Genomic DNA, 14330 nt, shown 5'->3' on the forward strand with positions numbered 1-14330 from the left:
AAAGCATAAACACATTTGGAATGTACTTTATTTTCGCTTTAAAATGAATGAAATTTCACTGCATATAACCAATTCAGTGAGAACCTCCACCCTGACACATTTAATTAAACGCAATTGAAGAGGCTACTATAGCAGTGGTCCCCAACCAGCGGCTCGTGGACCGGTACCGGTCCGCGAGCTACCTAGTGCCGGTCCATCAGAGTAATAAATATAAATGTTTTCAATCCCGCCCCACCTACTTGAAATGAAAAAAGTTGTTATAATAATAATAATCATCATAATAACAATAATAATAATAACAATAACGACAACAACAATAATATATAACAATAATAATAGTTATAATAATAATAAATAATTACAATGAGAACAATAGTAATAATAGTTATCATAATAATAATCATTATTATTATTATTATAATAAATACGTGCTATTAAGCTTTGGACTATATTTTTTTTCCGTCGTGGTCTCGTTTGTGCACCAACCCCACACCACATTATTTTGTCTTAAGTTTTCGCCCGTCCCATTAGCTGGTTTGCAAGGAAATAGAAAGAGTTTTACCGGTCGGCAGTCAGAAAAAGGTTGGGGACCGCTTGGCTATATACATACAATCGAAAAGACAACTCTGTATTAGTCAGGCAGTTAAAACTAAATAAAATACATCATCATGCTAAAAAAAAAAAAAAAAAAAAATTAAAGAAAATAAACAAGAGCTGAAGCATATGTTGCTTTTCTTTACACTTTACAACAGGGGTGTCAGCTCAAGCAGCAGTTTAACATGATGGAAATGTCTAGAAAACAGATTAATTTGAGGTTTGTCTGCATTTAGATGTCTGATACAAAGTTGATGTTTTTGTTTTTTTTTTAAACTTGTATAATGAATAGTCAGGGTCTTTCACAAGAATCATACCCGACTTTTTGGAGAGGAGAGGATGGAGACAAGTTGGACGCTGTGTTTTCAAGAAAATCATGAACAACTCTCTAGTCCATAAATGTCAAAATTGGATGCTCCTGCAAAAAAACAGAATGTGGGCCCTGTAAGGAATCTTAAACACGGGTGCTATCTTGCATTTTTAGGATTTAGGAGGCAAACTGGACGATGGCTCTTTCCACTGAGAAGTCTCGGTGATCTGAATGGGGTCCAACTGAGGAAAAACCACGAAACACAACATCTGGCCCACTGATGTCGCTGTCTCTGTGTGATAACAATAATAAGATTACAGGTCAAACAGACTGCAATCATGTATTGTTCTGATAGTTACTTTTTGTAAACACACCAGCAATTTGTATAGATTACATGTTAGATATGGCAGCAATTGGACAAACTTTATAGGGAAAACATAAGTTGCACCGGAGTCACATTTTTGGGCTAAATAATATTTGCTAAAATCCAAAACAATGAATATAATAGTAAAAATAAGAATAGGGGCAATAACAGGCTGAATATATCTATTTTTTCTTACCTTTAAAAAAGTTACAGGCAATTCCAAGGGTTTGCCATGGCGACCTCTCCTGAGGCAATAAGCCAAAAACCACCTACCCCAATGTTGAAATTATCAACACAGGCCGACATTATCCTCTTGCGGTTCAGTGCGAAAATAACACGTGAAATGATATGATAATGCGTGAATCATTTCACACAAGACGCACCCCAGGCCAAACTTTGACAAAAATTGTGACTTATTGACCGGAAAATATGGTACATGTTTTTTTCCTCCTCGCAAAATAGTTATAGCTTTGTTTTGATGTCTCCAAAACATTAAGAAAAAGGCGCAACAGGGGTATGGAGCATGAAGATTTGTTTGAAAGATAACTCACCAATGAAGCGGTTGACACACTTTGGTTTTGCTCTCCAATGGACGGCCAGAATGTAGACAGGCACCCCAGTGAGCATGATGACAAGGCCCACGCCACACACAAGAGGCTCTGAGTATAGACTGAAGCCCAGCAGCAGCGCCCAGAACATCAGGTAACACACGGGCACCAGCAAATGTACCTGCAGGTTGTACCAGTCACGAGACATCATTAAATAAATACAAATACAAATAAAAACAGAAGGCATTAATAATTGAATGAATAGTGTTGTGTTGTGTTTTTGTTTTTTAGCTACTGGGCTTATTTTGGAATGAAAGACTAGATACTTCAACGTCAATTTATGTTTTGGCATTTCCCAGACCCATAACATAATATTCATATAGAGTACACGAAAGTGTAATTCATAAATCAAAGAGTTCAACCTTGACCATCTCAGATGCTTTGGGATTTATCACAATTTATGTAAGATTCCAAGTCGCATCCAAGAAAGTATTTTTTTAAATACGATCTACACCGCTTTTGGATCTGGTTTTCAATTTGCTTTTTAGAACAGTCTGGTGACCCGAAATCAGAATCCTAGTCTAAATTTGTATCGCTAAGCAACAGCTAAAACAGCATGAGAACAAATCGATACAATGAATAGTAGTCATTCGTAAGTAGAGCATTAAAAAAAGAAAATAAAGAAGAAAGTATAACACAAGTAACAAACTATATAATGAGATTATCAGGCAAAGGTAGACCTGCAAGACTAAATCTAAAAAGAATAGAGTATACAGACCTTTATAGGACGGAAGAGGTTGGGCTTTTTCCAGCGGTAGAAGAGCAGGCCTGCGATGGTGACGCCATATGACAGGTAGTTGATAAATGACACATAGTTGATTAAATTGTGTGTCTCCCCAATACACAAAATGACCATTGCGGCTGTGCACTGTAAACACATAAGACCACACTTCAACGAGAGATGTCATCAATCGATATGGCTTTGTGGCAAAAGTCAGGTAAAACTTACGCAAACCAGCAGAGCAGGGATGGGTGTGCATTTTTTGACATGGATCATGGCCAGCAAGCTAGGTAGGTGACCCTCCCTGGCACCTGAGAAACACAGCCTACCGAAAAAATAGTAGTCAGCACTTATGGCGCTGTGTGAAAACCAATGATAAAAATTGGCACTCACCTGGATGAAGTGAACAGGTAGCCATTGATGCCACCGAACGTTGACAGTGCCACGGAGATGGGCATGATGACGGAGAACACGCCCAGCAGCTTCTCTCCGAAAGTCTAAACGAAAAGGTCAATCAGATCTGCCCCTCTAAACCTTTTCTAACACCAAAAGAAGTGGCTGAAGGCAATCATCCAAGAAAGTTAGCATTGATGCAAACAGGCTAGATATACTCACGACAGCAACGGCGTTGGAAGAAAGTAGCTCTTCAGAAGACATGGAGGAAAAGTAGGCCATGTTGGTCAACGTGTAGACCAGTGTCACCAAAGGGATGGAGATGTAGATGGCGCGTGGGAGGTTCCTGAGGACGCCACCAACAGGAGGAGAGAGGAAATATGAAACTATCAAAATCAAAGTTGTTATTTATCCAGCTCTTGGTAATCTACAAAAAATATTACACTGCAAAAACGACACCCGCCAGTCCCAGATTTGAACAGCAACAACAAATAAGAAAAGGATAAGGGAACTCCAAACAGAAGAGTTATAGTTGAAGGTACTTTTGTTTCGAAATGTCTTCAATTATAAGTGGTTTTTGCCACCATTGGACTTTTGTGAATGATCACAATTTGGCTGTTGGACATAAAAAAATTAACTTGACCAAGTAATGAAATGATGTATTGTAATGTATTATCAGCAGCATTCACCTTCTTGGATCCACCACCTCCTCCGTGACATAATTAAGAAAATTCCATCCACTGAAGGCAAAGGAGGCTTGCAGGAAGGCCAGAGCCATCTGCCCTACTGAAGGAGTCCGATCCATGGAGAAGACCATCTGAGGAGTCAGCGCCTCAAAATTCCCTACAAAGTTGACAAAAAGACACCAAGAAAACATGAGGACCGGGAAGTCTCACCATAGGAAATAGAGGAAATCATGTAAGAAAGATTGTTCACCATTGAAAATTTGGACCATCCCAACTGCAATGATGAGGCCCAAAGCCAGCAGTTTCCCAACAGTGAACACGTCCTGGATTCTGGTAGCCAAGCGCACACTGCTGCAGTTAACCCACGTCAGCAACACTGGTGGACACACACATACATAAACAGATGAAAACTCACTAGCATAATGAGCTATCCCCAATGAGTAACTTCTTCATCACCTTTTCACAATGCATTCTGCGTCAAAGTGCTATTTTTTCGGAACAACAAACTTTAATATTAGTTTGGAATGACTAAACCAATAGTGTAGAGGTTCTTCTGCCCGACTTTGGTGTGGGCAGTCTGGGTTCAATTCCCATTCAGTCGCGGTGCAATTGTGTGTTGCTGTCCCAGCTGACTTCAGGTACCAGCCAGGGGACACCCTGAATTAATGGCGAGTCAATCGATGGGCTACCATTCAGGCTCACACTCATTCATTGGGGCAATTCAGAGTGTCCAACCAGCATACGTGCACGTTTGGAAAGTGAGAAGAAACCAGAACACCTAGAGAAAACCCTCACAAGCCTGGGGAGAGCATGGAAACTCCACACAGTGAGGAAACACCTTTTTCCTACTCACACACCCGTGTACAATGTTCTTCAACTCCCTCACATTTCTTCATTGCACTCTTCGCATTTACCCTTCCTGTGCTCCAATCGTATATTTGTGCCCACCTTTCTTTTCTATATTTCCATCCATGTTTCTATTTGAATGTAATTTGATTCTGATTGAAATGTGTCCTGTTTTTGGTTTCTTAAATGTTTGGGAAACACGAAAGGTTACTATAGTACAGTGAAAGAACATATATTATTTCAAACCAAGCAACAACTTGAGACAAAGGCTGTTTCACTCAAAGCATGGAATCTTAAGAAGCAAATTCAACTTGTAATTTATGCAGTGCAGTGTACGGAGCCAGTCATTGACCTTGACATTGAAGAGCCAAAATCTCAACACAAGTATATGGGGCGGGGGTATCCACTAGGGTTCCAGAGTGAGCAGTTCATTTAGGATACCAGAAAGAAACGGTATTCATGACACGTTTGTTATCCACTGTCATCATCTACTTCATACCGGCATCATGGCTGTGTGGTTGGTGTGGCTTCCTGGTGTTGTGGGGAGCGGTTGGGTCTCCATGGTTTGAGGAATGCTCTTTGCTTGGGGCTCATCCATCAGTGTCATGGGCACTCACAGTGGCCTAGCTCTCCGGCACAAAGAAATGCTTGTCAGCCGCGCCAGATGGATTGTTTCCGTTTCGAAGGACCAACAAAATGTGACCGCCCCACCAGAAACCCCAAAACCGCCACCAGCACCATCGCTTCCCTCACCCTGAAGGAGACAATAATCACCTTTCACCTGGCACTGCCCAGAAGGATAACTTTTAGCCAGTGTTTCAAAGAGACGTGTGGATGGACATGGAGGCATTGGTGGTGTGCAGAAGAAGATACGAGAAAAAACTGATATTGAGCAAAAGGTGGACTACATTCTGAACAGGTCAATTGCTAAGCACACACAGTACTGACAATAGTACGGAGATGAAACAACCATTTTCACTCATGTTCACACGGTTACTGATTGGGAACTGAACCCACACAGTGAATTATGGACCCGGTTCAGACAAATGTAGCCCTCATTATCTTCAGTGACTCCCCAAAAGACAAAGAAAACACTGCTGTTTGGTTTCTGACCAGAATGGTGAGTTTTAACGCTCGCTCCTATTCAGCTGTATAATATAATCATTATTAACAAACCCAAGTCACCACCATGACAAATAACTTCTTTGTTCAAGGTGTGATTGGTGTTTGTTTAATTAGACAAAAGGTTGACTGAGGTGACTCACAGAGACAGGTGGCTGACAGAACTCGTGTAGCAGAGTACGGCGGTGCACACTCGGGGAAGACGGGCTGTAGCACATAGCTGGAGAAGGTGAGAGCGATGACTGCCAGGGTGGTTGGGTACATGATCACCACAGCGCTCCACAGTAACAGGAATCTAGTGGGGTCACAAAACAGCAACTCGGTCATTTCAGGGCAAGTTTGTTGGTTAAACCATTTGAGTCAGGTTGAGCAGTAAATTTAATGCAGAAGCATGTTGCTATGACAACAGTAAAAAAATAGTTCAATATCAGACCAATCAAAAACAATAAACAAAGGAAGGAACATCAACTGACCCTAAAAGGCCTCCGAAGATCTCGGTGACATAAGCGTAATCACCGCCCGACTTGGGGATGGCGACACCAAGTTCGGCGTAGCACAATGAGCCCAGAGCAGCGATGCCGCCGCCCAACATCCACACCAGTAGTGCTACGCCCACCGAACCAGAGTGCTCCAGAACACCTTTAGGCGAAATGAAGATACCCGATCCGATGATGTTGCCTGACGATGAAGAAAGAAGACACTTATTCTTCTAGTTTGTTTATCTCATCTCATTTTCTGAACCACTTCATCCTCACTAGGGTGGCGAGGTGTGCTGGAGCCAATCCCAGGTGACTTCGGGTCAGAGGCGGGGGACACCCTGAATTGGTGGCGAGCCAATTGCAGGAAACAAGGGGACAAACAACCATTCACGCACTAACTCAAACCTAGGGGCAATTTAGAGTGTCCAATAAGCCTACCATGGACCTCTTTGGAATGTGGTAGGAAACCAGAGTCGAACCCAGATCCCCGACTGTGAGGCCGACGTGTTAACCACTCACCCACCAAGCCACCCTGTGAGTTTAATTATCTGTAGACGAGTATGCCCTTAGTCCTCATTAGAATGACCATTTTGAAATACTAAAAGGCTGTGGATAGAAGGATAAGCTCTGTTGCTGTAACAGAGTACACCAATTCAACAAGAAATCAAAACAATATGTTGAAGTACAGTTAAAGAAAAATGATTAAATAGTAATAGTTTTCTCTTCAAAGACGACATATGGGCTGCTTGTAGAAGTCTTATTAGTACATGAGGTCAAAATTAATCAAGTTATTTAAAATGTTGGGATGGTTGGAAGGTATTTAACATAATGGCATGAAAAATAAACCGAGGATTATGAGGAAGTTGAATTAATATACATCTTCAAAAGGGTGACAGGAGTGCTACAGTCTATCATAGCCAACTATGGGCAGTAGGCGGAGGACACTGAATTGGAAGCCAGCTAATGACTTTTTGTAGGGGGTTGGAACCTACAGGGGATCGATTTTAGAACTTTGGGGTGGACATATTAACCCAGTGGTGGCCAAGTCCAAGAGCCCGTATCCGGTCTGTTTTCCATGTCTCCCTCCACCAACACACCTGAATCGAATCATCTCGATCGGTATCAAGCTTCTGGACAGTTTGCTGATGAGTTGATGATTTGATCTAGGTGTAGTGGAGGAGGGAGATATTGAAAACAGATTATGGCTCTTGAATCTTTCTGGGGTTGGTTCCAGTGGATTCCAAACACTAGCAAATAAAATTAATTCAACAATTTTAAGGCAATTTTAAGGGTTTGGCTTACACGCCTGATATGCGAGTAAATGCGGCAGTAGTAGTAATACAGCACTAGTATGAATGAAGGCAAGGTAAGCAAAATAATGCTGTTAACCAATCTTTTTAGAAGCATCCCTTGACTCCTTTTTGAATGTGTTTAGCACATGCGGAGTACAGAATGTGGTCTGAAACCGATCCTACGTTAGAAGAAACAGCCTTTTTGTGTCATTCACACTAACACAAAAGACTCAGTCAGGATGATGCTCAGGAGAAAGTGAGCTAGTAGGAATGATAACTTCTCCTGTATGTTGTTAGAGAAAAAACGAGTTGACTAACGACGACGAGTACACAATTCACCGATGATGATGGTGCAGGCACTCAGCAGGCCGATCTCCTTCTTTAGTGTCACGCGGTCTTGGACCCGGGTCATGCGGTCACGCGGCGGCCCGTCCATGTCGGCCTTACCGGCTCCGCTGGGGCTGCTCCTGCCAGTCCTGTACCCTCTTCCAGTCTCGTTCACTCGCTCCCAGTGCTCCCCTCTTTTGGCATTCATGTTTTCTCAATGGGCTGCGCTTGCGCAACAACCTGCGGATGCTCAGACTTGAATGTTAAATAGTTGCAACTCACCGTGAGGCGTTCAGGGACACCAATCACACACACATATGCTTCCATTCATAAATACACATGCACTATAGGACAAACTTTGTGTTACTTGCGACTGAGATCAAGGTTTTTGATAAAGGGCAGTAGCACATTTAAGTCTCGAACATTTTGCACTGTTAAATTTTAGAACATTTTTAGTAGCAAGTCGTTGATCATGCAACAGAACAACGACCTATAATAAATGTTAAAATCACTTGAGAATTCACTTAAGGAAGTGGGCTCGTACAGTATTGACTATATTTATATCTAGCCAAACTAGTAGCATAATAATTATTTAAAAATATCATCAATTTGGTAGGGTTTTATCTAATGATTTAATGTAAATACAAGTCAACTAGGCCTCAGCAGTGCTTACCACTGTAGAATAGAATAGATGTGAATACTACAGTGATACCTCTACTTACCAATGCTTCTACATACAAAATATTCAGGTTACAGAATTCTTGATTGGAAACCCAATGTTCCAAAAGACGAAAACAATCCAAGTTCCGAAAAGTCAAACAAAATAAAAAATCCCCAGAACATAAATAATGGGGACACCTTGAATCGGTAGCCAGCCAATCACAGAGCACAAGGAGACGGACAACCATTCACACTCACACTAATACCTAGGGGGAGTTTTCAAATAGCCTATCCCGTGCATGTTTTGGAATGTTGGAGGAAACAAGAGTATTCGGAAAAAACCCAGTGGAAACATGCCCAAACCCTAACGCCACACAATGAAGAGAAACCTGGAATCGAACCCTCAACCCAAGAACTGTGAGGCATAAAACATTTATGAAAATGTTAGGGGCTATTTATCTCTTTTGAAAAGGTAAAGCTAAGATCAGTTCTGAAACATTGAAACTTATAAACGGCTGTTGACAAATCTTAGTGTGATGTGATTGTCAGGTAAGGTTAAAAATTAACTATGCAATAACAATCAAAGTGTCTTTATTTAAAAAGTCAATGCCCTTAAACACTTGAGCTGAATGTGCCAAGTGAATAAGTCTTTTTCACATCTTCACCACACCCACATGGCTAAATATAGGTGACACTGCAGATGCACAGGTCTAGTCTTGTCGAAAAATCCAGATGGTTACATCAGAAAGGTAACGAACTGCTTGTATGCAAGATGTATATCGGAGTTTTACCATCTAGAGACATTTTTTTTCATATATTCACATTGTATTTGTTTGCCTGTAAGGCAGATTATTCTGTATTTACCCTGTAACCTGGCAAGACACTTTCTCTGCCTGTTCAGTGGTTTCAAACCAATAACAGTCATCACAGGGTGGGCTGGTTTCTGCCTGACTTGAATGCAGGTTGTTGAAGTTGTATGACAAGTTGAAACACTTAAAAATCACGGTTGGATGAACGGTATGATCTGTACAGTTGTTGAGTTTGTTTTGTCCAAAGGCCATTTAATGGTTCCTTTTTGTTCAAATTCAAATTCATAAACATGGTACACCTACTCTATTGTAACTAACAGAGTGCTACTATTTGAATATTTCCACTAGGCAAAACATTTTATCAAAGGTCTTTCCACTCATTTATATATAAAAAAATAAAATGGAAAACTAGAGAGGAGCTCATTAAAAATGAGGTAGTTTTGTCTCAAAGACAAACATTAGAACAACCCGTTTTCTTACAAAATAAAGATTATTTAGCTAATAGTAAAAAAATCTCCAATTATAAAACCATAGTAAGAGTAGGATACAGAAAGATTAGAAAAACAAGTGCTAAAAGTATAATAACTTGAGATAGGAGCTTAGTGCATTCGGGGACTGAGCTCGTATGTCAATTTATTCGCAATGGAAAAACATCCTGGGTCTAAATCATACTCACAAAGTAACAAATACGTATCCATCTAGTGGTTATAATAGACGGACGGAAACGGAGTACGCAGACGAGAGAGAGAGAGAGACAAAGACTTGATGGACGTGCTCGTAGCATAACATGAACTTTAAATTTTACTTAAATTACTATACACACACTTAAAAATACATTTTAATCTTACGTTACACTAAATGAACCTTCTTGTGCAATAACCGAGGCAAATATATTAATGTATTGCACCGTGGCTATCCAGGGAGAGTTCCTACTTCTCCGTGCCTCAAAACCAAGTGTATCCCATTTTGTTTTTTAAAATTATTGAACCAGCCACGACTCACTTTGAAGGGTACAGCTGGTGTTGATTATTAACATACGTGTTTTCTTCTCACTAGTCCTCATTGCACCGGCTTGCTTAGGAGCTATAGTGTTTCCCTTCATTTTGCACTGATTAACACACAAAAAAAAAAACGTTTAAAAAACGCAACCTGTACATCCAGAGCTCATAAATAGTTTCACAAGAGGGTGATGCAGCGAGAACGACAGTATGCTGTTATCATAAGCAGCCCCTCCAATACTCGGGCACCTGGCAGTCTAGTATGCTTGTAACTCAAATTTGGCCCATATATCTGGGCAAATATTTGCTTGGAATTTTTCTCGTATCTCAAATAGCTTGTAAATAGTGAGTCTTGTGCTGAATGTACATTCAGAAAAAGGCCATAAAAAACTTTCTGGAATAGTGTAAATCCTAATTTGGGGTGATACTTAAATCAACAGAGCTCTCCCTCTCGACTTTCCAAGTCTTTCCAAATGCCTTCAAGATCTGTATGTTCATCCAAGGTGGTGGCGACAAGTTTGGAATAAGCACAACGATTGTAGGGCAGAGGATCGAAGTGGAAGTAATTCAAATCAGGAGGTTGTGTGGGATGGATGCCCATGTACTGAGCACACAATGCCAAGTACACATCTTCAATGTAAATTGCCTTGACATGTCTGGAAGCTTCCACAAGCTTTTTAGGGAGATCCAAAGACAGAACATAACCCAAACCTAGAACATACGATGGGTACAAAGGCTGAGGGTAAACATGTGTTGGTAGATACCACTTGGAGGTGGAATCTCTACAAACCTCTGCTCCTATGGCCAAATATCCAGTCATGTAGTTTGTTTGTGGGGCATTTAACAGCATAGTAATGAGATTTTTCAAATTGAGGTAAACGTCAGAATCAATCTTCATGGCATAAGAACTGTCAGAGCAATATGAGTCAAGCCACTCCAACATCACCATGCTTTTGATGGTCAGGTTATTATAGGAGTCCATGAAATTGCTCTGGATCAGATCTTGGTGCTCTTTGCTCTCCTGCTGCAACTGCTGGTCAAGTTGCTCAACAGGTTCCCCAGTGTGTTGCCCCAGGAGAAAGAAGACAGTGATACACTTCCCAAGTACTTCTCTTTGCCCTCCCCATGTTTTGCGGATAATGTCACGATGGCGTCTATTGCTGGGTGCCACGGGAACCATTAGCACCAAAAAAGGTTGGTCGTCTTTGCATTTTTGGGGCTCATTGATGATAAAATGATACTCAGCCGGGTATGCCACAAAGTAAGGGTTCACCTCTGTTTTTGTATCCATGGTAGGCTCACTTGAAATTTTTTTTGCATCGTCCTGCTTCCACCATCCAGGTTTCCAGTAATGGCTATCGATGGTTATGTTGTTGTGGAAAAACAGAAGTGCTGTTAGCAGTGCCAGTAGGAAGAATAGGTGGCGACAGGTAGATGTACAAGCGGACAAACGCCCGAGTAACGTGCCAGGTGACATTTCCTTGAGTGACTGATGACAGAGTGGAACTGAAATGAAATGACACTTGTCAATTGTCAAACTGAAAGTTTAGTACAGTGTTTCACAAGTTATGAAATTGCAACATTCATACAATGTAATGTTCACAGAGGAAAAAATACAAAAGGATAATAATGATATTCAAATTGAACTATTACAGAATAGAATATACTATAACAAGACTAAAATTGTCAAAGTCATTTTGTGGCTTATTTTTCTCTAACCGTAAATTGTTTGGTTTCTAAATGTCATAAAATTATGCGATTAAAAACATGACATTAGATATTTTTGCATCAATCTTAATGAAAGTTATTCAGGGTCCTCAGAGACCAACTTTTGGTGACATTAGGTCAGTGTCAAAAATGTATTTTGGAATCATTTTGGACCTTTATGTGATTCCTGCTGATAAAACTTTGTGAGAATGACTATTGTTAATGTAGGCGACATGGTTTTAAATGAAAAGATTTTCATATTGTGGTATCTCTTGAGATTTAATCAATACAAAAAGTGTGCCACAGCTCATAAAAGGTTGGGAATCATTGGTCTAGGATTCAAAGGTAAAGGTCCACAGCTAACGGCACTGTATATGTTGTATCATGTTTATTGCTCATGTATAATCGCCACAATCCATGGAAACATGAATAAGGCATACTTTTGTTAAAATATGAAGTCCACTATATTTTAACCAATTCATATTCCAAATTCACTTCAAAATATGGCAACTGTTTATATAATTAGAGTTATACATTTACATAATTTTTCTATTCCATAGATGGTCTAAATGAGTTAAACAACACTGCTATGAGGTAAGGGAGTAGATGATATTGTTATGCCTATAAAATGGAATTACAGATTTTTTTTCACTTGTTTACAGTTTTGCAATTAACACAATATCCAAAGTCCTTTTTTTAACATGTTTTTCTACGGATACCCCAAACAACAATTGATAAATAGCTCATTGGACTAAAAATGTGAACACAAACCTTTTTCTCTATGATTTCTTCAGAATGATGGTTCCAAAGAAGAGGAAAATAATAATCTGCTGACAAATTTTAAAAGTATATCATCAAATATGTTGATGGTGCATTCAGCTTAGAAGAAAAAGCTTTTAACAGAAAATTGGAAAAACAGAGAATGGAAATTCATGGCTTTTGCTCTGTGCGATTCCAGCGAGGCGAACCTCAGTTTGCTGTTAGTCTGACACTGGAGCCACACCTATGTTGGCTCTACCTTTTTTTTTTTTTTTTTTTTTCTTGTTGCAGTTTGTCATTTATCCTCTGTATTCAACAGACAGGAAACATGTACATTTGAAATGCACATTCCTCAAACTGTAAAGTTATTACATTAAAAAAAAGACTTGCTACCACAAGTCAAAAGATTGGGAAAATTACAAACTGCAAAACACTGCATATAACACACTAAAGTCAAAAAATTAATAAAAATATATCTAAATGAAGGATGGACAAGAAGTGGTGGTGAGCACATCAAATTATAGGTTGTTTCTTATCAAGTTTGAGCTGTGAGATGGAGGCGTGGTAAAAGTAGACATCCAAACTTCCGGTATATGTTTAAAAAAAAAAAAAAGTTTTAATTCATTTCCTGTACTCATCTCATCTCCTCTCCTAAACCGGTTTATCTTCACTATGGTTGCGGGGGGTGCTGGAGCTTATCCCAGCTGACTTCAGGCCCGAGGCAGGGGTTACCCTGAATGGGTGGTCAGCCAATTGCAGGGCACCAGGAGACAAACGACCATCCACGCTCACACTCATACCTAGGGGCAATTTAGAGTATCCAATCAGCCTTCCATGCATGTCTTTGGAATGTGGGAGGGAACTGGAGTACCCACGAAGGCCCAGGGAGAACATGCAAATGCCTACAGGTGGAGCGACCTGGATTTGAACCCGGGTCCCCCACTGTGAGGCCGACGCGCTAACCACTTATCCGCCGACCGGCTTTTCCTTTACTCATGTTCGAGGAAATGTAGCTCTATAGTACAAACAAACAAAAATACTTTTCTATGGGAGCTTATTAAAAAATAAGTGGTGCCAAAAATGCTAAACTGGAAATGCTGGTTGTTGATTAGTCAGGCTATTCAAGTATTCAAGCCTCTGATGTATTTGTTCCATTTGATTAAACAAGGAAATTAAATACTGATGATATTTAAACATAAACATCATAATCACTACGTATTTGTCACTCTGTTAGTAGATGGTGAATTACAACCCATTAAACTGTGTTTTCCATTGTAATATCCTGTTTTTCTGGGGGTTTTCTGACACAGGGTAGGAACGAATTAACTTGTATTTACTTCATTTCTATTGGAAACGTTGGTTTGAGATACGAACACATTGACGTACGAGCTCACTCCCGGAACAGATTGAGCTCGTATCTCGAGGTATGAATGTACTTTCTTCCCCTGTTTTTCTTTTTTTTGCAGCGAGAGAGACCCGAACCCAAACCAATGATTGAAATTTCAGGCCCAAATTGGTTAAGTGCCCGGGCTCAAAATCTCAACCTGTAAAACTGAGAACCAAACAAAAAAAAACCTTAAAACGCTAACATTGTAAATGTGACGTTACAATGTGATAAAAGTTAATAGATATGAAATGGTTGGAGTATTTACTTT

General features: G+C 40.1%; 2 protein-coding genes across 2 annotated transcripts; both read right to left on the reverse strand.

Annotated features, from left to right (window-relative positions):
* Nucleotides 1-10: 10 nt before the first annotated feature.
* slc7a10b (solute carrier family 7 member 10b) lies at nucleotides 11-8831 on the reverse strand. The gene is made up of 11 exons (XM_077744041.1): nucleotides 7755-8831; nucleotides 6118-6322; nucleotides 5788-5939; nucleotides 3927-4052; nucleotides 3680-3833; nucleotides 3213-3336; nucleotides 2991-3094; nucleotides 2826-2922; nucleotides 2595-2744; nucleotides 1820-1997; nucleotides 11-1196 (listed from the first exon to the last, which is right to left on the reverse strand). The coding sequence occupies exons 1-11, from the start codon at nucleotides 7948-7950 to the stop codon at nucleotides 1075-1077; spliced, it is 1608 nt and encodes a 535-aa protein (XP_077600167.1). The 5' UTR covers nucleotides 7951-8831; the 3' UTR covers nucleotides 11-1074.
* Nucleotides 8832-8976: 145 nt separating this feature from the next.
* Nucleotides 8977-13788, reverse strand: LOC144215230 (beta-1,3-galactosyltransferase 1-like). Its single transcript, XM_077744071.1, has one exon. The coding sequence runs from the start codon at nucleotides 11684-11686 to the stop codon at nucleotides 10643-10645; it is 1044 nt and encodes a 347-aa protein (XP_077600197.1). The 5' UTR covers nucleotides 11687-13788; the 3' UTR covers nucleotides 8977-10642.
* Nucleotides 13789-14330: the final 542 nt, after the last annotated feature.

The sequence above is a fragment of the Stigmatopora nigra genome, chromosome 2 (assembly GCF_051989575.1).
Source record: "Stigmatopora nigra isolate UIUO_SnigA chromosome 2, RoL_Snig_1.1, whole genome shotgun sequence".
Taxonomy (NCBI): Eukaryota; Metazoa; Chordata; class Actinopteri; order Syngnathiformes; family Syngnathidae; genus Stigmatopora; species Stigmatopora nigra.

Excerpts from the sequence above, each read along its gene's own strand:
- slc7a10b (XM_077744041.1), bottom strand. The coding sequence starts at position 7,950 with ATGAATGCCAAAAGAGGGGAGCACTGGGAGCGAGTGAACGAGACTGGA. Across the intron at positions 5,940-6,117 it reads ATCTTCGGAGGCCTTTTAGG|ATTCCTGTTACTGTGGAGCG; the intron begins GTCAGTTGATGT and ends TGACCCCACTAG. Across the intron at positions 3,834-3,926 it reads GATGGTCCAAATTTTCAATG|GGAATTTTGAGGCGCTGACT; the intron begins GTGAACAATCTT and ends TCAACTTTGTAG.
- LOC144215230 (XM_077744071.1), bottom strand. The coding sequence starts at position 11,686 with ATGTCACCTGGCACGTTACTCGGGCGTTTGTCCGCTTGTACATCTACC.